Source organism: Theropithecus gelada, chromosome 4 (assembly GCF_003255815.1).
Source record: "Theropithecus gelada isolate Dixy chromosome 4, Tgel_1.0, whole genome shotgun sequence".
NCBI lineage: Eukaryota > Metazoa > Chordata > Mammalia > Primates > Cercopithecidae > Theropithecus > Theropithecus gelada.
The window spans coordinates 161,754,031-161,779,997 of NC_037671.1; the positions used below are offsets into that span (position 1 = coordinate 161,754,031).

The 25,967-nt window shown below is 40.5% G+C and overlaps 1 protein-coding gene across 3 annotated transcripts in view; it reads right to left on the reverse strand.

Moving 5' to 3' along the window:
• IL20RA (interleukin 20 receptor subunit alpha) overlaps positions 1-25,967 on the reverse strand; it is a 44,714-nt gene that overhangs the window by 10,579 nt on the left and 8,168 nt on the right. For 2 of the 3 annotated variants that reach the window (XM_025384464.1, XM_025384465.1), the window contains exons 2-3: positions 6,198-6,333; positions 567-745 (exon numbers count right to left, since the gene is read on the reverse strand). In XM_025384464.1, coding sequence (XP_025240249.1) covers positions 567-745; positions 6,198-6,333 — 315 coding nt within the window. The remainder of the gene's footprint in view (positions 1-566; positions 746-6,197; positions 6,334-25,967) is intronic. The other variant, XM_025384466.1, reaches the window with a different exon arrangement.

The window sequence follows — 25,967 nt, forward strand, 5'->3', positions numbered from 1 at the left end:
AGAAGCATAGTTGGATAATCAGGACAATCTTTAATCAATCTTGTGGAGACATTAATAGTCCATAAACCCACATTAAATAAAGTCATTTTGTTCCTCAAACAAACTTCCATTAAGTAGCTTCCACTAAGTAGTAAGACAAAGTCAAAATTTAATATCATTGTCATTTAGTACCAATTTTGGACCTGGGAGAGATCTTAGAGACCACTTGGCTAAACCTTTCACTCTAAAGATGAGACTCAGGCTGGGTGCAGTGGCCCATGCCTGTAACCCTAACACTTTGAGAAGCTGAGGTGGGAAGACAGTATGAGCCCAGGAGTTTGAGACCAGCCTGGCAACATAATGAGGCCCTGTCTCCAAAGTCAGTCAATCAATCAATCAATCAACCAACAAAGGTGAGACTCAGAGCCAGCAAGGTTAAGGACTTTGTACTGCTCACTCAATCCAGTGGTCCAGAATAGAGCCAAGCAGAGCACCTTCCTCTGGGCAAGGCTGTCTATGAGGCTGAGACTGTTAAACCTGATATTAATACATGTTTAACTGACCATGGCAATAATGGCATTACTTACTTTCTAAAAAAGGATAGAACCGTCCACTTTCAGCCCATTTGGAACAGTTTGTTCCCCAAATGGCCTTAACTTTGGCATAATACTGGTGTTCGTAGTCAGAAGTTTCAGCAGAAAGATCACAGTAGGTTCTATTGATATTTCTGCATTCTGATTTATTCAGCCATTTCTTTTGCCCATATCTGCTAAGAAAGAAGCTAAATTAATAATGAGGTGCCCTCTATACTTTACAATAAAAAATGTAGTCATTTTATAAAACTGAATGGAACTGACGACCTTCTCTTCAGAAAAACAAAGGTGCCTGTCATCGAGATAAAAAAGAATCCACTTTTGCTGCGGGCAATTTTTTTCATTAGCTGTCAGGAACATGAGTCAGAGTTTCTGTAATCACCTTTCTTTCTGTGAATTATAATGTGGATAGTATATTTTGAACGCATATATTTTATTGTTATTCTTTGGCTACAGTGAAATTTTTACATATTGTGTGATCAATTCTTCTAGTAATTATTTATGTAGGTTTTTAGTCTACTGTGCACACAAGGTCAGTTTGATGGATTGTCTGAAGAACAGTTCGTCATTTTTTTTCTTGGAAGAAAAATTACTTCGACGTTCTCAGTGCATATAAAAATCTAAGCATCAATGATTCTAGGGAAAACACATGAGGCTGGAGTGCATACAGAAATTTGCATTTTTGATAATTATAGTGAGGATGATAATATTGACTAGGTTGGGCATATTGATTTTTCTTTTCTTTATTAAAACCACAACCCCCATAGCAAATAGGGAGGTGGCAATATTTTTAGCCCTTTTCAGGTGGGAGAGACTGAAGTGTAGAGTTCAGGTAACATGTGATAAGCCAGTGAAAGGGACGGGGAGGCAGAGTGGGAAAGGTGATGGGTTACAAGTGGCAGCCTAGGGAACAGCTGAGAGGACACTGCAGTGGTCCAGGGGAAGATGTAGGTCACTTGGACAATGATGGGGGCAGTAGGATGAATAAGGACAGGACAAAAGCAAGAAATATTAGGAGACAGGACTTGGTGATAGAAAACATGTGACAGATTAGGGAAATGAAGGTATTAAGGATGCCGTCTCTTTCTGTCTAGGGCAGATGGGTGGAATGGTGGTGATATTTACTACGATAAAGAGCACTGAGACAGAGCAGATTTGGGAAATGGATGGGGCGGCAGAGCAGAAGGGAAAGAAAACACGTTCACTTTTGATGCCTTGAGCCTGAGTATGTAACAGATATCCCAGTGCAGATGCCCAGCGGGCAATGGGTCTCAGGAGAGATTTTGGAGTCAGTATCATCAAACTGCTCATTGAAGGCACAAGGATGAATGAATGATCCATGGAGACAAAACAAAGTCTAGGATAAAATTTCAGGAGCGTCAAGATTTAAAGGCTGGACAGAAAGAAGGCCTGGAAATAGCAACTAAAGAGGGATGAGAAAAAAACATATCATAAAGGTCAAGGGAAGAGTGTGTCTTGAGAAAGAGGATATGTCCATGTATTGCCAAAGCTTAAGGATATTTTCTCTTTTCAGAATATGGCAACAGATTTCTGAAAGTAGATGTTTCCCATTTCCTAAGTACCACACCTACCAAAAGACATCAGAAATATAGTCAGATCTTACTGATCAACTTCTCCATCTAAGTGATCACTGTTACTTAGGGGCTTCCAATTTTTTTTTGACCATGATCCACGGGGGAAAAATACATTTTACATTTTGATTCAGCTCACAAAATATAAAACTAACATATTAAAACAAAAATTGTGCAAGAAAATATTTAAACTTTACCACAGGCCTTGCATTCAGTTATTTTTCATTCCACTCCATTCCACACCATTCCATTCCTTTCCATCAAAAATAATGTCCCTCAACATTCATTTCATGAATCATCAAAGAGTCTTGAGTTGTGGTTTGAAGACTATTGCCATTGCCTATGCGACCCCTCCCTCCTCCCTCCTCAAACTTCCTCACTCTGCCAAAGGCAAGGCAGCTTCCCATGACAATGCTGATGCAGGAGAAAAGGCTCTTTACAAGATTTTCAGCAAAATAAATGAATGATGACCAGAATCACTCAGCAAATACTCCAGTAATGACACACACACATGGCAAACGGCCATGTGGGGCCCTCAGTGGTCTCTGATTTACAAGCTTTATCTCATCTAATTATCATAATAACCCTAGGGGGTAGGTACTCTTATTTTCATCCCGTTTTACAGATGAGGAAGCTGAGGCTCAGGAAGATTAAGGGATCCATTCAAATTCACATGACTAGTAAAAGGCATACCTGGGATTTGAACCATTCTTCCCTGATGCCAAAACTTCTGTTTTTAGTGCTACATTCTATTTTTTGCATTAATTGTTTTGATGGATAGAATTTAAACTTTTGTTAAATTTTCATCTTGGAAACAAACTTCACTCAAAAGTATAAACGTATAATCTGCAACCTTCCCAGCTAGGTTCATAGCCTGGCTATGAACTGGGGACCATCTGACTTCAGAGCTGAGCTTGGAGCCCTCTGGCAGTGAAATATGCTGCCCTATATTCCTGTCCCTCTCACATGCACAGGCATGTAAGAACGCCAACATGGCAAGCTTCTTTTTAAACACATATTTTTAAAAGTTGCACAATCTAAGTGATCTGCTCACACAGAGCAGTGATGACTATTTTTTAAAAATCCCTTTCTGAATCACATAAAACATAAAGGACAGAGCAAGCTCTTTGCTCCACCTAATGGATAAGGAGGCAAGGACATGCTCGTGAGTCTTTTTCCCTTTGCAAAGCAGTTTCTTTCCTCTAACACTGGCTACTGAGAAACTCCTTAGAAATGAGAATGAGGTTCTAGATTTGAGGTCACTGTGAGTCGCTGCTGAAGTCTTTCACTGGTTTTAGTGATCTGAATTTTTTTTTCAAAGACAAAACTGACTATTCTTTTTTGAAAATATGGTAATGTTTTTAAATTCAAACAATCAAACAATTCAGAAAGTATAATCAAAAGAGAAACAAATCATCCTAAAAACCCATTACCCTGGAACATTTGGTGTGTATGATTCTGGATATCTCATTTTGCTTCTGTATAAACAGAAGGACGATATGATAGCAGAATAGATGGACAAAAATTAGATTATACCATACATATGGTTTTAATAAAAGTAGTCAATTCAATGTGCCTTGAACTTTGATAGAAAAAAGAAATTGACGCGAAATTAAAGGAACTGCAGAAGTGCAAATGTTTGTCACCACAAGAGATATTTGTTCCTAAAAGAGCTTTTAAATTAAGAAAATGGTTTGTGAAAAATATTGAGAGGTTAATTATTAAAATAATAAAATATTGTCATTTTAGATCACATTGAATGGCTTCTGGCTATGAAAATCAGTACACTTATAGTCCCCCCTCCTTTCCATCTTATATTATTGTTTAAATTCAGATTATTTCTAAGAAACTTCTACAATTATATTTCCATCACTATTTAGTCTTAGCTCTATATTTAGATAAATTCAATGCATGCTACCAGTCTTTTTTTGTCATCACTAAGTTCTTCTTTTGGGTTTGTCTTTATCTCTCTGTTAGCTGGAGGTCATCTTTAGTTAGTGCTCCACCTCATCCCCCAGGAAGGTCTCAGAAAAGGGATCTCCTGGGTTCCCACCCGCTTCCAAACACCAGTCTACTGAACTTAGTAAGAGTCTTAGGTCACACTTGTCTTTTCCTCAGAAAATGTATTCTATTGAGTGTTGCCAGATTGAAATTCTCCCTTTCTCCCAACTTGAGTTCTGCTTTTGCTAAAATGGCCATGAATCATTTAATTATCTTAAAGTCCAATAACTTCCCAGGATGTGTCTTGCTATTGTTTTTACCAATTTTTTTCTAGACATACCACACATTTATGACACACAGTTCCAAACAGTCTTTATTACCTGTTCAACCATTACTATCACTTAGCTCTAACAGGTTTTTCATCTTGATATAGTATTTTTATATTCCAGCATTTTCCTAAGCTCTGCACACTTCCTAAAAAGACATGTTCTCCCTGTTGTCTTTGAATCTCTTCTTTCACTGTTTTCTCTTCTTTGAGTTTTACCTTTACAGATCCTGTTGTTTATGCACTCTAACAAAATTATGGACTGTTATGTGTTTTAATTCTTCCTTACTTCCATAGCAAAGCTTTCTGGAAACTTGTATTCTTTTTTCCTCTTTCCCTCTTCCAGTAATTATGAATAGGTGCTATGCTAGTTCCTTTGGGACTATTACTGTTTGAATGGGGCCAGCTGTTTGTTGAACACGCAAATGGACATAAGAATAGGGCTCAGATAATGAGCTTTTGCTCTCCATAATTTTTGTTTGTTTGTTTGAGACAAGACCTGGCTTTATTGCCCAGGCTGGAGAGCAGTGGCATGATCTCAGCTCACTGGAACCTCCACCTCCCAGCTCAAGCCATCCTGCCACTCCAGTCTCCCAAGTAGATGGGACTACAAGCACGCACCATCATGACCGGCTGATTTTTGTATTTTTTGTAGAGACGGGGTTTTGTCATGTTTCCCAGGTTGGTTTTGAACTTGTGAGCTCATGGGATCCACCATTTTCAGCCTCCTAAGGTGCTGGGGTTACAGGTGAGAGCCACTGCATCCGGCCAATGCTCTCCATAATTTTAAACTTCTGTTTCCATTAAACACCCTCTCACCAAATCTATTATTCCCTTTGCTCCCTGGGAAACCTGCCTGCCCTCAGGTTTGGGGCTGCAGGAGGCTGATGTTGTAGCCTTCCTGGGCTGCCTCCCAGCCAGTGCTACCTCCCTTTCCTCCTGCCCCTGGCTCACTCCCAGCTTCTCCCTGGGCTGTGACAGGGCCTCCACAATGGACATGTCCTGTGTGCCTGATTTCTATTTTAGCTCCTCCATCTGTGACATTCTGTGGCACCCAACTGGGGCTCCACGGGGACATTTCCTTAATTTCTGGTGGTGGCGATCCTTAGATTTCCATGCTCTCAGATTGTTAGGTGGGCTCTTGGTACTGCGACACTTATTTTGTGAAATAATTTCCTGTGATTGGAGGTGTGAAGGTATAGGTTTGCTTTCAGTTTCTGTAGCTGTTTTTCTTCGGATACCACAGGATTTGGCTTGGATGGTTCCTAGTTTGTGGTTAGGGTTGTGGCCATTTCCTTTGTTTCTCTGAAGATGGACATTGACTGCCTGTTTTGCATTCTTTCCTGCTTGCAATGAGTTTTGAGGGCCAGATGAAATGTCTATTCACTGCTATCTTTAAGTGCAACAGCTGATCGCACAAAATATGCATGTGGTTTCAAGGAGTCTAAGGATGCCTGTAATTCCAAACAGCTTAGAAAATTCAGAGATGATGGATTGCCTTGTTTGCTCAGCCACCTAATAATGTTTTGACCAACTTTTCTGTCTAAATAACCTCGCCTTGCCTGAGCCTCCCAATGCCTCTGTCTCCATGAAGAAACTGTTTTCTAATTTAATCTTACAAAACATCAAGAAGACTTAACCTGAAATATCTAAAACTTTTCTCTTTTTCAAACACATTTAATACTGCAGAGAGTTTATCTTTGCACAATTCACAGGAGTCAGAGTCTTGTGTTTGTAAGCTAGCCAAAAGGAAAAGAAGAAACTTACATGAAATACTGGACAGTGTAAGTAACTTTAACTCCTTGAAGACACTCTGGTGGATTCCATTGTAGGACATTCTTCATGTTGATGGATAAGAAGGTGATGTTTGCAGGTTTAGGCAAACCACCAGAGACACAGGGAACTGAAACAGGAGCAGAAAGGAATTGAAGTCTTAGTGGCAGAAAAGGAAAACATGATTCCTGTAGTAGCTAGTCTCCAGAGATGGCCCCCGATATGGCCTTCCAGTACGCATGCCCTGTGTAACATCTCTCAAATGCAAAAGAGAATGTGGCAGAGGTGGCTCTGGGACTAAGCCAGGACTTTTGCTTTCCAGAAAAAATTCCCGAGTTGCTATGTAAAATGACAGCTAACTTACTAGAGAGACCATGCTGAGAGACTGCACAAAGAGAGGCTCAGTTGTCCTGGTGTCCCAGCTGAGCCCAGCCTTCCAATTAAGAGGCCACAATGAAGTCACTGTGGTCATTCTAGCCCCTTCTGCCACAGACTGAAGCTGCATGAGAGACCTCACATGAGACCAGCAGAAGAATCATCTGGCAGAGCCCCAGTTAATAATCCCCAGAATTTTAAGAAATAATAAAATGATTGTTTTAAACCACTAAGTTTTGGGGATAGTTTGTTGTGCACTGCAGAGAACTAAAACAATCTCTTTATTAAATGTTAAAATAAAATTTAGAGTAGGTGACCCCGAGAGGCCAGAGTTTCAAAGGTTAGAATTGGGACTGCCTTTACTAAAGAACATAGTAAAGCAATAATTAGAAAAGGAACCAATGAAATAAGACAATTTATTTAAATAAACACTGATATGTTCACATAGGTGCACTCTAAGAAAAACTGTATCCTACAGGATTAATTTATAGAAATCCTTGTGGAGAAATGGTAAAGAATTGAGAAATTACTAAAAACTTGGAAAAGGAAAGGAGAGGCTACTTTCTTGTAAAATAAAGCAAAGATAATCCTTGAATTAAAGTAAATGAAATAATTCAGTGGTAATATGTAGGATTCAAAATATTAATTCAAAATATTGGAAAGATCACAAAGCACAGAGTGATAATCAATCAGGTTTTATGAAGAACTAATCCTGTCACAAATATGCACATTCTAGTCAATCAATGAACTTGAAAAATACAAAATATTAACACTGCAAATCAAACTTAGGAAATAAAATTTAGTTCAGTCACTGATGGTAGGTCCAATCTTGGCTAAGTATCATAATTCTTGAGTAAAGTAGCTGGGACTAACGTCAGAGAAAGGAATTATGTGTGAGGTAATCCTTGGTTAAGATTAGTTCCATACAATGTACTGTTATTTTGCAAGCCAAATGAAAAAAAATTATTTACTTTAGAATTAAACTTTGTAGGATCACCCTGATTCTAAGCAAAATTAGCTCTTTAGTGTAAAGATGGCTGAGTGTAGGTATGCTTGTGCTATAATTGTAATGACTCCTACTTTTAACCTTGCTCATAAAAAAAATTTTTAGTTTTATTTTTAAGAAAAAAGTTACTCACAGAAAAGCACAATTGACCACTGCCGTGTGTGTGTGTGTGTGTGTGTGTGTGTGTGTGTGTGTGTGGTAGGGGTAGGGGAATCTCAAAAGGACATAGCCTGCCTAACATCTTCTTGTAATTCTTTGGAACCACTGCGTATTTTCTGGAGATTACATAGAGTGAATATTTATCAATGATTTAATACTGCTTTATGGTACTACTAGGTTTACCAGGTTCTCAATTTTAATCAGATTTTTGAAGACAAAACAGAACATGGGGAGGCAGCACACTGAGTATAATACTTCTCAGCTCTTCAAAAATGCAGAACCCATTTAACATAAAAATTTCCAAGGATCTTTCCAGATCTAAAATGCTGTGGCCTGCATTTTTAGATGGCCCTAACACATGAAGAGTGGTTACCATCTCTTTATATAAAATAAAATAGAATGTGTATTATAATATCAGTGGTGAAAGACATTGTCAAAACATGGCTTTATAGAGCTGACAGGGAAATAGAATATTTTGGTTTGTGGCAACATGAGTTTGGAGATAGAACACGGAAGTTATCTTAGATAGTATAGTCCAGGCATATCTCGTCTCAAGTTTCAATCTATACAAATCTTTATCTTCTTCAACACTGTATTCTACTTGTCTTTTTTTTTTTTTTTTGAGACAGAGTCTCACTCTGTCACCCATGCTAGAGTGCAGTGGCATGATCTCAGCTCACTGCAACCTCCACTTCCCAGGTTCAAATGATTCTCTTGCCTCAGCCTCCCAAGTAGTTGGAATTACAGGCACCCACCACCATGCCTGGCTAATTTTTTTTTGTATTTATAGTAGAGTTGGGGTTTTGCCATGTTGGCCAGGCTGGTCTCCAGCTCCTGACCTCAGGTGATCCTGCCATCTCGGCCTCCCAAAGTGCTGGGATTACAGATGTGAGCCACCGCGCCTGGCCCTATTTGTTTTTTAATGTGAGTGAACAAATGACAGAACTCTCAAGATGCCTAAAACATACCCAAAAAAGTTTTGAGAAATAACTTGGAGTAAAAGGAATAGGCAATTTTATTTTACTTTAGTTTTTTTGGTTGCTATCATAAGGAAACAAAGCAATTTTTCTCTTCTGAAATAAACTATACTCTGGAATGTGCTGTCAATAATTAATGTTCATTGATTCAGTAGACATTTTGATTAATGCTTTGTAATTGTCTAAATGGTCCTTCACAAATGCTATGCCAATCGTTGAAATGTTAGCAAACTCTGGTAATGATATTAAACCAACAGAATCAATAATGTGACAATAATAACATTAAAAAAATAATGTTCTTATGCCATTCTATTCTTTGAGAATATATTTCATTATAAATGTTGTGGACTATGTACGCCTCCTCTGCACGTCTACATTATGAGTAAATCATTTCTATCACCATGACTGTGGTAGCTGGCCTCCAATAATCCCTTCCTCCTGGCATTCACAGGCTGTATTGTTCTCTCCCACATTGTGCCTGGGTTGGTCTGTGTGTCCAATAAAATATGACAAAAGCCAGGACAAAAGACGCTTCTGAGATTAGGTGATAAAAGACACTGTAGCTTCTATCTTGTTTCTTTTGCCTTGGATCGTTTCCATGGGCAACACCAGCTGCCTTGTTGTGAGTGGCCCCGTGGAGGCCCATGTGGCAAAGTAACTGAGGCTTCCCAAAGCTGCTGAAGAACTGAGTGAAGCCTCCTGCCAAAAGGAACCTTAGTGATCTTAGCAGTGGATCCTCTGACCCCAGTCCAGTCTTCAGATGCCTGCAGCCCCAGCTTGCCTCTTGACTACACTCTTGTGAAAGACCTTCAGCCAGCACCACTTGGCTAAGCCATTTCTGGAATCCTGACCCTCAAAAAATACGTGAGATAATATTTGCTGCTTAAAGCTATTAAGTGTAAGGTAATTTGTTACCTAACAGTAGAGAATGAATACAACAACGATTCTAAAAGTGAAAGCATCTAAGACAGACAAATCACTGAAAACCCCCCCTCCATTCCCAATAATTTAATAAATGACTCTTGCCTTAACAATTTTGAGAAATAGTCTTTCTAATAGTTCGATTTTATGTTTATGAAGAAAATTAAAAACTACCCAAGGAGAAGACCAGAAACTTACTATCTTTTTAACAGCAAGTGAAGATGACAGTAAAAACTTTTTGAAATTTTTTTAAAAACCCAAATGCTTAGTTAAGCTCATTGCAAATACACTGACAAGGTTTCAGAGTAACAAACACCTTTAACAGAAATCCACTTAAAAAGTAAACCCGGGAGGAGGAGCTTGCAGTGAGCCGAGATCCGGCCACTGCACTCCAGCCTGAGCCACAGAGCGAGACTCCGTCTCAAAAAAAAAAAAAAAAAAATGAATGTTATATTTTATACATTGTATCTGGGGAAAAATACTACAGCTTTTAGTCCTGCAGGTTCTTCCTCTGGATTGACATTATCTTTCCGATGGCAGAGGCAGAAAATGTTATCAGTTTTGGATCATCCTCTTGTCAATAAATCAAACTATTATTCAGGGGCAGACCTATCATGAGAAAAGTAGGTCACGTCTTGATATCAGCCCATCTCTAAATCTCTCCAGGACACAAAATATTCCTTGTTATGACATGGTCTGCTGGTTTTGAAACCTTTTTTTTCCCCTTAAATCAGAGCAAATTAAGCCATGTTAGTCACCTTTCCTTATCAGGCAAAGCGCATCTTGTCTCCCTGCTTGTCGACATTTTATTTTCAGAAATGGATGTTTATAAATTGCTGTGGATTAGTAGTATTTTGTTAATTATGGACTTTTAATAGTTTGTCTTTGATCAATGGAAATAGATGGTTCTTACTACAGAGAGGTTTGACTTTTCTGCAAAGAGGAGTTAAAAGAATTCTCTCACATGGACTGCTTGTTCCTTTGGATTATTTCTGGTTTCACCTGGAAATGGTATCATACATTTGAGTATTATTAAAAATAATGTTGTGGCCAGGTGTGGTATCTCACGCCTGTAACCCCAGCACTTTGGGAGGCCAAGGCAGGTAGATCACTTGAGGTCAGGTGTTCGAGACCAGCCTCGGCAACATGGTGAAACCCTGTTTCTACCAAAGAAAACAAGAAACAAAAATTAGCCGGCATGGTGGTGGGCACCTGTAGTCCCAGCTACTTGGAAGGTTGAGGCAGAAGAATCACTTGAACCAGGAAGGCAGAGGTTGCAGTGAGCCACTGCACTCCAGCCTGGGCAACAGAGCGAGACTCTGTCTCAAAAAATAAAATGTTGAAAGTGGGATCCACTTATAACAGGCTAAGAGGCTCTGTTTTAATAATAATAATAATAAATATCGTGAAAGCCTTTATATGTTATAACGTATTTAGTCGACACGAGCAAGTTGGTTGGCATATAATAAAAATAGTCGCTAACACTTACTAAATCCTTACCACACAGCCAGCATGGTTTATGTGCTTTATACAAACCAACTCATTCGGTTTCCATAACTCCTCTATGGTACGTACTATTGTTATCATCTCTATTATACAGATGAGGAAACTGAGGCACAGAGTTTAGTAAGTTGCCACAAATTCACACAGCTAGTAAGTGCAGGAGCTGGGTTCAGAACCCACACTCTTAACCTCCTCACTCACATGCCAGCGTTGTAAACCAAGTAGAATTTAAACAGAATTTAAAGACAAGAAAAGGCTGATGAGAAAACATGTATTAATCTATGATATTAATACATCAAATAATTTGGGAATTTAAAAATGTTAGATACTAATCTGTTCAGCAAAGTTTTTTGGGATCCCACCACATTTTGTTGTAGGAGGTCCTTTCCTTTTCTTGCCAGAATATGTACTCCCTTATCTGGTCCTAGGGAATGCAAGCAGAAACTCCTTTTTTGACACATTCTTCAGATGATATGGTGACCACAAAGGTAGGGATTCCTAGAAAACTGTGTTGGACTCTACTCTGGTTTATGTTTAGTTGCCGAGAACAGGATTTCTATTCATTTGAAACCACAGTCAAATTTATAGTTGTGGATACATATATTTCACCTTGGCCTTGGACTTTAGCCATTTGTCTCCCATATAAATCATACTATAGTCAATCCTATCTGTATCGATGAGAAACACCAGTTCGAGACTCATCTTTAACTCATTCAACTCATATTTATTGGGTACTCTTATGGGTTGAATTGTGTCCCTCTCTTGCAAAAACAAATAAATACAAATAAAAGATATATTAAAGTTCTAACCTCTGAGTACTTCAGAATGTGACCTATTTGTAAATAGAGTTGTTGCAGATACAGTTAACATGAGATCACACTGAAGTCAGGTGGGCTCCTGATCCACTATAACAGATATCCTTATAAGAAGACAGCCATGGGAAGACACAGAGACACAAGGAGAATGCCATCTGAAGCTGAAGGACTGGAATGATGCACCTACAAGCCAAGAAATGCCTGGGACCACCAGGAGTTGGAAGAAGCAAGGAAGGAGGCTCCTCTAGTCTTCAGAAGGAGTGTGGTGCTGCCAATACCTTGATTTTGACTTCTAGCTTCCAAAACTGTGAGAGAATGAATTGTGTTGTTTTAAGCAACCTGGTGCTACTTTGCCATGGCAGCCCTTGAATACTAACACAGTGCCTACCATGTGGATATCTTATGGTGAATAGACAGGTAAGTTCCTGCCCTTGTAGAGCTTCCAGGGCAGTAGGAAGACAGACACCATTAAAAAGTAAAAAACAAAAACAAATATATACATAATAAATTGGTGATCAGACTAAGAAAGGGAATAAGGCTGGAGTGGTGGGTCACAGAACCTATTTAAACAAGGCCTTAGGAGTCAGCTGTGGGATGAGAGGGCAGTGTTCTAGGCAGAGACCCCTGAGATGGGAAAGGGCCTATCCAAAAAGACAGTGTCTTTGGAATTGTCAAAAGATCAATTTGGAAAGCTGACGAAGAGGACAATGGCCAAGATGAAATCTGAGTACAAAAGAGCTAGATCCCTCATCTCTCTAAACCCTGGGAAAAAGTCTGGATTATATTTGAAATTCATGGGAAAGTATTGAATCCTTGGCAGCAGGGGAAAATATAAACCTATTTATATTTCAAATGGATCACTACACTCCTGAAGGGAGAAAAGACTGGATGGAACAAGAGGAGAAGGGAGAAGCTAGTGAGACCATAATGGCAGTAGCCCCAGTGTGCACCAAGATGCAGGCTGTGGAGAGGGAGATGCGTGGGAAGCTTGGAGCTCAAGTTTCAAACTAGAAGTGGGACCTGCTAATGACACAGAACTGCACGGGTCCCATCAGGAAGAGTGGCTGTGCTGTGAAAGTAAAATTAACAGATGAAGATCTAGCAAGGAATACTCATGCTTTTATCTATTTTGATGATGCAAAGGAGTCATAAAAAACAGAATTAGGCCAAGTGCATGGGCTCACCGGGTGCACGGGCTCACACCTCTAATCCTAGCACTTAGGAAAGCCAAGGCAGGCAGATCACTTGAGGTCAGGAGTTCGAGACCAGCCTGGCCAACATGGTGAAACACTGTCTCTACTAAAAATACAAAAATTAGCCAGATACGGTGGCAGGCACCTGTAATCCCAGCTACTTGGGAGGCTGAGGCAGGAGAATTGCTTGAACACAGGAGGTGGAGGTTGCAGTAAGCTAAGATTGCATCACTGCACTCCAGCTTGGGAGACTCTGTCTAAAAACAAAACAAAACAAAACAGAGTTAGCACTTTTTTTTTAAAGGTAAAAAATAGTACATTTAAAAAAGAAATAAATTTGATAACTAGTATCTCTTTTGTTTAAAAAAATTTGCAAAGTTTTTAGGCACTCTGTTTTTTTCAACTTTGAAAAGCATGACGAAAGACATTCCTGAATAAACATTTCAATGGAGATAAATCAATTTTCTAACCTGCTAGTACTGATAAGATCACTGAATCAACACCAAAGTGAAAACATGTCACACCCACATTGCTATCAGGAAATGTGTGCCAATTTATGGGTAACAAATGCACTTTAACAAATAGATTTATGGTCTGGAAGCACGGCTCTGATTCTCTGAGATATCTGAGATTTCACATCCCAAATTATAAAGCCACTGGATCGGTGCACATAGTTTTTATGTTTGGGGATTGCCAGACCGTCATGACTTTGGTTTGGTACACAGATTCTTCAGATGGGCAGGTCCAATGTCTCCTTTTGCAATTCTGCCAAATGCACCGTGTTCACCAGCCACATGAAAATACCTTCAATACCCGAACCTACCCTGTTTATTCACACCTTTACAGTTTAGGTCCCTTCTGCCTCCAGTATTCTTTTGGAAATAAGAGACCCCTTGGTCTTCCATGTGTGCATCATTGAATAAATACTGGCTTGTGCTATTTTAATGACATGATTGTGCTGTGATGTGTAGGGTATGTGTGGTCTCCGCTAAAGTGAGCAATCCTGACTACAGACATCTGGGCAGGAGACTGATCTTTCCAGGGGAAGCAGAACTCAGAAGACTGAGGGAAAGGGCATCAACTCTGGACTCCCTTTGAGCTTTGAACGATGGAAGGATATGTGAGGGTGTAAAGATGGCCTCTGCTTTCACAAAGCTGTGAGGAGTTGGCAAGGAACTATCCACTTAATGAACTTCAAGGTAATGATTGATTTCCTGTAGCTTGTAAGCCACATCGAGATTTGTGTCCCCTCTCAGTGTTTATTTCCCTTCTATTATATTATGCCTTGGCACCATAAATGGAATGTGTGTGTTCCTCCTCCCCACCAAAAAATTCACAGGTTAAATCCTAACACCCAATGTATGGTGTTTGGAGGTGGGGCCTTCGGGAGTTGATTAGGTCGTAAGGGCAGAGCCCTCATGAGTGGGATTAGTGCCCTTATAAAAGAGACCCCAGAGAGGTCCCTCTCCCCTCCAACATGTGAGGACATAGTGAGAAGACGACCATCTATAAACCAGGAAGTGGGCCCTCCCCGTCCACCAAATCTGCCTTGATCTTGAACTTCCCAGCCTCAGAAGTGTGAGAAATAAACTGTTGTTTATAAGTCACTTAATCTATCACATTCTGTTCTAGCAGCTGGAATGAACTAATGCATTTGGCCTTTGGGAAATTCTTGTAGCCCAGCTTCATTTATGCTCTAGCACCAAAGGAAAAAGTCCTCTGTTTGCTCTTAGGTCCTTCCAGTAGGAAGATAATGGATTACTAAGATAGATCTAAATGGGTAAATTTATCATTAGTGGAGTTTTATAAAATGTGGCTGCTACATTGGTTCTAAGAATTACCTTGAATACAGGTCTGTAAATATAGCAAAATGGTTTGTGACCTTTTCCTAATGGCCTCAAAGTGAATACCAGGGTTGCCATCTAAGTATGTTACAGTTTTAATTATGTGTCTCACAGTAAAAGTTACTTCTTTTTTGTTGTACTCAAGGAAAAGCCTATGCATAGATGAGTGCCCGAAGAACACCAGTTAGAAGTGGTAAGGCTCTCGGGGCGAACTCACAAAGAGCCAGGGTAATCAGCCTCTGTGGTTAACCCAACCTCTCTCTTTTGTGGCTGAGGCATTTAGACTTTCCCATTATGGCCATCACCTTCATTAACCAGTACAGAAAGCAAACAAATCGCAAGAGACCGGACAGCCAAATGTGATCACTTCTGGAGACTCCCCTTGGCGACCATTCAAGTTTCTGAAGCTTATGACCAACTGGGGCAGCCCTAGCATTGCAGAAGCCCTGCTCAACCTTGCTCAGAGAAGGTCCCCAGATGTCCGACCCCCTTTACCCTTCTAAAGCTGAAGTTGTGAAGGAATCAGAGGCTCTGATCTGTTGGACACAGGACACCAGGTCTTATAAGGTCTTGGTATTCTCGATGTCTGGCAAATAAATGCTTTGGAAATGAACTGACCAGGAACCCTTGGGGCTGACGCAAATCATGGCAGATCCCAGATTCACATGAGCATTGAATTGAAGTGGAACAGCTTGAACCACCAAATCTGTGTAGCTTGAAATCACCTTGGTAAGCTTACATTACACACAGGACTGCACAGTCAGAAGATACCCAACAGCTGCGTTTTAATGAAGACACAGGAACCCATGGCATGGCAAGTGGTTGCTACATATTTTATGTGTATTTTTAAATAGGAAAATAGCTTCATAGGCTTGTTGGGGAAAAAAATTTCCACCCAAAGTGAGTTTTCTACTGTGGGAACAAGGTTAAAAGGCAGTACAAAAACACCAGAGGATGATTGACTAATTTCAGGAAGCGGATGTTGTAAACAATGACATTCTAACCACCAAAGAGCAAAACAGGTATGACTGCCTTCACATAGATTACCTTAAGCATTGTTTTAATTTCATCATGCTGAAAGGAAAGGCATGTTTTCTTCTGTCCCAAGTTACAAACTCTTTCTCTTGAAAAATATTAATTGATCTCCCTTCTTCTTCCTAATTATATATCAAGTTCCCACAAAAAGTAAGTCTTCTTTTTTTTCTGAGATGGAGTGTCATTCTTGTTGCCCAGGCTGGAGTGTAGTGGCGTGATTTTGGCTCACTGCAACCTCCGCCTCCCAGGTTCAAGCGATTCTCCCGGCTCAGCCTCCTAAGTAGCTGGGATTACAAGTGCCTGCCACCATGACCAGTTAATTTTTGTATTTTTAGTATAGACGGGGTTTCACCATGTTGGCCAGGCTGGCCTCAAACTCCTGATCTCAGGTGGTCCACCCGCCTTGGCCTCCCAAAGTGCTGGGATTACAGGCATGAGCCACCGCGCCCAGCTGAAAAGTCTTCTAAACAGCACTTAAAATATGATTCAATGAGTACCTACCTGAGAAAAAAGCTGCACAACTGTCTTCTATAAAGGACAGAGCACGATTAGTTCCTTTGGACTTGATTTTCTTCCCCTAACCATCACCTCACTATTATTTCTCTGACTAATTGCTGGAACAGTGCGCTGCCTCAGTTTTCTCTGTAATAATACTGTCCATTCTTACAGGGTACTGCCAACTGCCCTAACCCAGTGGTTTCTAGTCATTGTTTATGTGAGTAGCTCAGGGAGAGATTCCAGAACAAAAGTTCTAGAGTCACACTGGAGCCTACTCCATGCTCTACGTCTTACCAGCTATGTGCCCTCAAGCCAGTTACTTAACCTCTGTGCCTCTATTTCTCCATTTGGAAAATGGAACAGTACTATCTGCCTGTTAGGCTTGTTGCAATGATTAAGATTCTTCACATAGAGTTCCTGGAACAGTGTCTGGCACAAAGAAAGAGCTCAATAATTATTCGCTCAGTATTGTCCTCCAAAGTTACTATCCTCATTTTACAGCTTAGTGGAGAGAGGCCCAGGGAGGTTGAATGACTGCCCATGGTTTTTCAGCCATTTGGTGGATGCTCAGGCCCAAGTGTGCTGGCCAAGACAGGGCTCTCCCCTGGGATACTTACCTTTAGGTGAGTGGGAAATGCTCCCAAGTACAGTGTTGTGGGAAGAAAAGATTATATGACCATGATCAATTCTGCATATTAGACTGTAGCTTCTAAGGAAAGATATAAGAAAGTCAATGAGGTAAACTCAAGTATTATTCTTTTAAGCTTTTCCTGGTGGAACTGTCCAGTTATATTCATGTGACAAATAGTTACTGGCACCTACTATGGGCTAGAAGTAGAATCTATGATAGGCACGGGGGTACAGTTGAGGACAGAAATAGACAGAAGGGCTGGGCGCAGTGGCTCACGCCTGTAATCCTAGCACTCTGGGAGGCCTAGGTGGTTGGATCACCTGAGGTCAGGAGTTTAAGACCAGCCTGGCCAGCATGGTAAAACCCCGTCCCTATTAAAATTACAAAAATTAGCTGGGCATGGTGGCATGCCCCTGTAGTCCCAGCTACTTGGGAGGCTGAGGTAGGCGAATTGCTTGAACCCGGGAGACATAGGTTGCAGTGGGCTGAGATCGCACCACTGCACTCCAGCCTGGGTGACAGTGAGACTCCATCTCAAAGAAAAAAGAAAAAAGAAATTGACAGAAGGCCTTGCTCTCATGGAGGAGATATTTTCTGAGTCTGGGGCACAACCATCAATATATACTTTCTCTGCCAGGTACCTGCACATTTATATGGATGAGCAATACCTAAGTCATACAGAAAAATTGGTGTCATTTCTTTATGGCCACACCTCCATAAGTAAATCTATGTGCTTAAACATGTTTTTTTAGTATTTTGCTGTTGGTGCTTCATAGCAAGTAAGACTTTAACATAGAGACTATTTAAAAAAATAAATCTATTGAAGTTTACCCATTAAAGAGAGTGTGTACCTTCAAAGTCATTTACTTGGGAGGGTTTATGATTATTCTCATGATACTTCTTAGGTCATGGCATTTGAGGGATGCTTCCTTTCAGCTACAATTATCTTTAGAGGTAGCTTAGAAACACGCAAAAAAATTCAATCTCATTTTTTTAATAGTTACATCTTGCTTTTGCTCAATATAGCATTACCTAGCTTGATCACCCAAACTTGTGGAAAGTGGCTTTGAATGCTTTCAAAAATAAAATTCATTCCCCCAAGTTGAAAGTTTGCCACTCAATGGAATATTCTGATCAGTGTGTGCCAGGCTGTACCTGCAACTGAGAAAAGGGAGCTTATGAAATTCATTGTTGTGAGATTTTTGTGTGTAGCCTCCCATAATGACTATTATTAATTTGTATAAGCCAGCCCCATTGTTAGAAAACCAGTCCCACTACTTTATGTCATCTCTTAGATTATATAAAGCTCTTCCCTTACCTTTTAGAAAATAAACTTTTTGGGCCAGGCACGGTGGCTTGCACCTGTAATCCCAGCGCTTTGGGAGGCCAAGGTGGGTGGATCACCTGAGGTCAGGAGTTCGAGATCAGCCTGACCTATGTGGTGAAACTCCGTCTCTACTAATAATACAAAATTAGCTGGGCATGGTGGTGTGCAACTGTAGTCTCAGCTACTTAGAGGCTGAGACAGGAGAATTGCCTGAACCTGGGAGGTGAAGGTTGTAGAGAGCTGAGTTCATTCCACTGCACTCCTGCCTGGGCAACAGAGCAAGAATCCGTCTCAAAATAAAATAAAATAAAATAAAATAAAATAAATAAATAAAATAAACTTTTTGAGAGTGAGTACCTAATGTTCTTCACATGTTATAATCTCCAAAGCATCTCAGTTGGTAGTAATGATCATCATAGTAACTGGAAAAGTAGATTCGAATGTGGGTTGAAATCTTTACTACTTGGTAATATGCCTCAGAAGGGAAAATATAAAAGAAAGAACAAGGTCAAAGACAAACTGTTCAGGACCACTAAAGTACTGAAAAGAATAGCTGTTGGAAACTCCAAGTTCAATCAATAACTATTTCTTAAATATCGACAGTTTATTCCTCAACTCATTTTCAACACTCGTACTTCTTTTTATCCTCCTAGAGGCAATGCAATTCTTCCATTAATACCTTCATGACTTGAAATTTTCAGGAGGAAAGTCAACAAGATAAAAGTGTAAGAAAAAAAATAATAGAAAGGGTAAAAAAAAAAGAGGCAGAAATGATTAAATGGTAAATGATGGACGAAAGAACATTAGAGAAAGGGAGGAAAATAGAGATTCTTTCGTTTTCATTAAAGAATTATGGTGGAAAATGTCAGCAGTTTGTGTTTTTTTTTTTTTTTTTGAGACAGGGTCTGACTCTCTCACCCAGGCCGGAGTGCAGTGGTGTGATCATAGCTCACTGCAGCCTCAAAATCCTGGGCTGAAGTGAGCCTCCCTCCTCAGTCTCCTGAGTAGCTGGGACTACAGCTGCATGCCACCATGCCTAGCTAAGTTTTAAAACACTGTTTTGTAGAGATGGGGTCTCACTAATGTTGCCCAAGCTAGTCTCAAACTTTTGGGCTCACGCGATCCTCCTACCTCAGCCACCCAAAGTGCTGGGATGACAGGCGTGAGTCACCATGCTCAGCCACCAGTTTTCAATGCATGTATCAGTAAGTACTTCAGTAAGCTGAAAAGCAACAGTAAGGCTATTTGGCAAAGAATAAATAAGATTGATGGGATGAAATACAGTGTAACTCTTTTCCCTCATGACACACACTTCTGGGTGCCTCCTATACTCATAAAGACCACATGTCCCTATCATCAGCTTTCCCAAAGTTTTATATTTATGTATCTAATTTATACTTTCACATGTGACATTGTCCTTAGGAAGGACAGAAAGAGTAAAGAAAAAGGAACAGTGGGACAAGACAATAACTAACATTATTTTTGTTGCCTTTCTCAAATGATTTAATCTTAACCAATCATTTGAGAAAGGCGGTGAAAATAATGTTAGTTTATTGATTAACCCCAAGAGTTGGTTCTTTTTCTTTTTGAAAGGGAAAAAAATGAAAAAAAAAAAAAAAAAAAGGTTTCCCAATACTCAGGTGTAGTAACTTTTCAATTTGCCCAGTGGATGAGTACAGGGATGATTCAAACACTCCTTGGACATCTCTGGAGTATGCTTTCAGCATCATCTCCCCTTCACCTCCTCCACTATTATGTACCCATTCTCACCTTTTATACTTATTTCCTCCCAGCCATGCATCTCAACAGTTACTATTCATTGTAAATATTTACTGTTCTTTACCATTAACAATAACTATTGTTATTATATGAATAACTGCCATTATTATCAGTAATAAACATTGCCACGAATTACTTATCTATGGAAAGCAGGCAAATGGCAGGCCAATGGCAGTGGACATCAAAAGACTTAAAACAGCTCATTTCCTGCAGGCGCATCCAATTCACTCGCCTAATGCTGGATACCCTTCCTGCACAAGTTACCTTTCATCCCATAACAGCCACAATAAATTAACAAACAGTGCTGTTGCTGGGGCTCTGGATGATGAAATGTACAGCTGGGTATAGCTGGTTAACTGCACTGCTAGCTCAAAGATCAACTTAAACCACTGGTGCACACTTCAGAAATATGTCATGCGCTGCAAAACGACGTTTGGTGATGCTGGTCCCATAAGATGATGTATATATAAGATGTGTATGTATTTTTAGATACACAAATACTTACCATTGTGTTACAAATGCCTACAGTATTCGGTACAGTAGCATGCAGTACAGCTTGGTAACCTAGGAGCAATTGGCTATGCCATATATCCTAGGTGTGTAGTGATAGGCTATTTCATTTAGGTTTGGGTAAGTACATTCTATGATGTTTGCACAAGGATGAAATCACTTAAGGACACACTTCTGAGAAGGTATTCCCATCAAATGATGCTTCACTGTCTAGAACTATGTCCTTTGTATAATCCTGTATCAGGTTGTGATCAAGAAAATGAAAGAGGATGGTTATCCAGTATGAGGCTGGGTGTGTTGGCTCATGCCTGTAGTCACAACATTTTGGGAGGCAGAGGTGGGAAGATCACTTAAGGCTGAGAGTTCTAGACCAGCCTGGCCAACATGGCAAAACCCCACCTCTACTAAAAATACAAAAATTATCCGGGCCTGGCGTGCATGCACCTGTAATCCCAGCTACTTGGGAGGCTGAGTCATGAGAATCACTTGAACCTGGAAGGCAGAGGTTGTAGTGAGCCAAGATCGTGCCACTGCACTCCAGCCTGGGCAACAGAGCAAGATTCTGTCTCAAAAAAAGGAAAGAAATCCAGTATGGTATCCACTAGGAATGAATTAGAATAAGCTCTGTGGAGAGAAAAAAGATTGTTGTGTTGTTGCATAGGTGGTAATGTGGGGAGCCTCCTGGGGGAAACGTAAGAAATGTGGAGTGTTAGGCAGGGGCTAGTCTCAGTGGCAGGAGAGAGCTAGTGGGAACCAGGGTACAGAGGCCAGCCCCAAGGACAGAGTGACAGGGCAGGTTCCCTCAGGCAAGTGGAGGGCACAAGGCAGGTGAAGTGATGGCCTGGTACTGCCCAGGCAGTGGTCATCTCTGGGCCTCAGAAATCATGGAACCTACTCTTTCATAGATGAGAAAACCAAAGCCCATTCAAGGTAAGTGACTTGCCCACAGAGGGCAGTGGATGAGGAGGGGCTGAACTTCCATCCTCTGATTTCCCGATTGCTGTTCTTTCCACGTGGCCCTGAGATCCTGGCTCCAAGTTCTCACTTTCTGTTTTGGTGGAAGCATTTGTGTACAGTAATTTCAATGTTGCATTTCTTTTAACTTTCAAGAAAATAATGAACAGTATTTACTTCTGCTGATTGTTGCTTGGAATTTGGAGGCAAATGAGATTGATGGTGTGATCTCAACTGGAATCTCAGACTTTCCAATCACACACTAGGAAGATGGAAGTGTTCAGTAGCCATCAAAAACACTATCAGAATGGTGAATTGTTCTGAAGGTGACCCAGACTAGGATCAGACCTCTTTAAGGCTGAATTATGCCTTGATAAAGTTATGTAACTAAATGCAGTAAAATGAACAGTTCCCAATGTTAGAGGTAGGGCCTGGTGGGAGGTGATTCGACCATGGGGGTGGATTTCTCATGAATGGAATGCCCACAAAGTGGGCATTAGTGGTTTAGCACCACCCACTTGGTGCTGTTCTCCTGAGACTGAGTGAGTTCTCAAAAGATCTGGTTGTTTAAAGTGTGTAGCACCTCCCCACCATTGCTCTCTCCTGTTTCTGCTCAGGCCATGTGACATGCTTGCTCCCCTTCTGCCTTCTGCCATGATTGTAAGTCTCCTAAGGCCTCCCTAAAAGCCAAGCAGATGCCAGCACCATGCTTCCAGTGTGGCCTGCAGAACCAAGTGCCAATTAAACTTCTTTTCTTTATAAATTTCCCAGTCACAGGTATTTCTTTGTAGCAAGGCGAGAATGGACCAATACAAAATTCTGAACTAATTACATCTGAAAAAATTCTACTTCCAAATAAGGTCACATTCTGAGGTTGTAGGTGGAAATTACTTTTGAGAGGACACTATTCAATTCACTGTTTCACTGGAACACCTCCCGAAACAACTTGGATACTGGACCCTTTGACAAAGACAGTCCCTTTGATCTTGTTCATAACAGAGTCCTTAAAGTACTGAGTTGACTCAGGAAGTGGTAAATAGTACCTATGTCAGAAGCCACAGCATAATGTGTGCCTTTTGATTACTGTGGTTTGAGTGAGTATTGCAAGGAGCCGCAGACCACAGTGGCCTGCTGAGGCTGCCAATGATCTTGAGGTCAGTGTCCTACAGTCACAAAGCTCCTGACTCCTACCCACTAGATGACTACCACTCAGAAAAATCATCCTTTCCATGGGATTTTGCTATTACTGGCTTTTTGTTTGTTTGTTCATTTTTAGTGTTATAAGAAAGAATGTGAAAAGGAATATTAACTACTTGGTAATTTATACATGGAATATGCTGATAGCAGGACTTAGCTTTATTTGTTTGCTAATATTTAAATTTAAAAGACCTGAATTTATTTTATTTTTTATATTTAATTTTAAGTTTCAGGATACATGTGCAGAATGTGCAGGTTTGTTACCTAGGTAAACGTGTGCCACGGTGGTTTGCTGCACCTATCAACCCATCACCTAGGTAATAAGCCCCGCATGCATTAGCTATTTATCCTGATGCTCTCCCTCCCCCAGCACCCCTCACAGGCCCTGATGAGTGTTGTTCCCCTTCCTGTGTCCATGTGTTCTCATTGCTCAGCTCCCACTTAAGAGTAGGAACATGTGGGCCGGGTGCGGTGGCTCACGCCTGTAATCCCAGCACTTTGGGAGCTGGAGGCGGGCAGATCACAAGGTCAGGAGATCGAGACCATCCTGGCTAACATGGTGAAACCCCGTGTTATATTTTAAAAATATAGGAAACTAATACAAGGGACTTGTTTTATATTTTAAAAATAGAAAAAAAAATTGGCTGGGCGTCGTGGGGGGCGGCTGTAGTCCCAGCTATTCGGGAGGCTGAAGCAGGAGAATGGCGAGAACCTGGGAGGTGGAGGTTGCAGTGAGCCGAGATCGCACCACTGCACTCCAACCTGGGCGACAGAGCGAGACTCTATCTCAAAAAAAAAAAAAAAAAAAAAAAAACGGAGTGAGAGCATGTGGTATTTGGTTTTCTGTTCCTGTGTTAGTTTGCTTAGAACAATGAATTCCAGCTTCATCCATGTCCCTGCAAAAGGACATGATCCCATTTGTTTTTATGGCTGCATAGTACTCCATGGTGTATATGTACCACATTTTTAAAAAGACCTAAATTTATATTGAATTATAAATATTTTATATAATACAGATGACAACCTACTTATGACTACTGATTGAATTACTATGGTTTTTCCTAAAAGTATTTAAGGCATTTATTCATAGAAAGGCATTTACTGGGATATCAAGTTTCTTTTCTGATTCACCTTTTATCCTTGAGTAAGAAGAATGTGATGTGATATATACATATACATACATGTATATTAATTAACCAACAACTCTTATAAGTCTCAGTTGAAAGGACTTTTCTGTAGGAAGCCCTGCCTGACACCATTATTAGATCAGCTGTGTTATCCTATGCCTCTAAAGAAACTGTTGTCCTCAATTCTGGCATTTATATTTTAATGCAATCACTTACTTGTCTATATTTCTCTGAAGACTAAATGAAGAAAGGGACCTTGTTTTCTTGTTTACTCTGAAGCCTAGAGCAGCTCCTCATATGTGTAAAAGGATGGCACTGAATGAATGAGTGAACAAAAAGCACTCGAAGGATTATTTAGAAATTATATTGAGTCGGGATATAGTTAAACTTTTTGAAAACTCAAAATGGAGGCATGGGGTATTAAGGTAATCCTATTTTGTTAAATCTGATCACTTCAAATACCTCATTCCCCTAAATTATGGGCTGCATGTGATATTCTACTTTGCACTTAAAATTGATACGCTAATTTAAAAAAATAACAAGTTGAGTATTTAGTAGATAATTCATAGACATTCTGTAACATAGATAGGTTCGTTGGAAATGGAGAGGGATGCTGGGCTGGAAGACTATGGGTAGTTATGCCTTACATATGAAAACGGTCTTTGTTGGAACAAGGCAGAGGATTTCCCAGGGCAACTGCTCCCTAAAGCAGGCAAGATGGGAGACAGAGGTCTCAGAAGAGTGAGCGTCTCTGCTGGATATAAAGGTCTTTATTCTTTATCAAGTAACCACTGACAGCTCTGCCTTATGGTCAAGTTATGGAAAGCACAAGAGAAGAGACCTCGTCCGGGCCCTCAACACTCTCAGTAGAGGCTTTCAGCTCTGACCCTTCTGCAAAAGATTTTCTTCACTGGACACAGACTCCAAAACATGTTGGAGAGGAGGAACCACTGCATGTGGCTGAGAAAACAGATTCTTTTCCACCAGGATGCCAAGCCCACAGATCCTGCTTGCTACTCTGTAAGTCTTTGAGGGTGGTAGATGTGATGAGTTGGACTGTCTTGCCCAAAAGAAATACGTTGACATCCTAACTTCAGTACTTCAGAAAGTGATCTCACTCAGAAATAAGGTCTTTAGAGAGACGAGCAAGTTACAATGAGGTCATTAGGGTGGGCTGAAATGCAGTATGACTGGTGTCCTCATAAAAAGGGAAATCTGAACACAGACGGACATGCACAGAGTCTTCTGGAAGACTACGTGAAGGAAAACAGGAAGAACGCCATGTGAAGATCGGGGAGAGATCAGGGTGTCGTGTCTACAAGCCAAGGGGTGCCTAAGATTGCCAGCACCACCAGAAGCTCGAAGAGGCACAGAATGGATTCTCCCTCACAGCCTTCAGAACGAATCCACCCTGCTGACACCTTGGTTTCAGACTTCCAGGCTCCAGGACTGTGAGGCAATAAAGTTGCGTTATTTTAAGTCACCCAGTTTGTGGCATTTTGCCATGGCAGCCTTGAGAAGCCAATACACTAGGTGTCTGTTGCTTTTTCGTATCTTTCCTCAACAATGAGCACAATGTTTATTGAAAAGAAAAATGAATGCTCTAAGAGCTGCTGGAGTCTCCTGAAAGTGAAGATGAGGGGATTGATGTTGAGCAAAAAAACAAAAACAAAGAAAATCCTGCAAAGTTGGTAAGGAGGACATTTAAATAGGGTTGATAATGTAAACAAATGGTTTAACTAGGAGCATATAGCTGCCAAAATATCCCACGTCATCAAAATGCAAATGTAGCTGTATGGAATGGAACTTTGGATTATCCAGCCGAGAGGAAGCTGGGTGAAAAGTAGACATGGTATATATGTTGAAATCAAGAAGTACAAACAAAGCTTCCCCACAAGTCTGTACAGGACAAA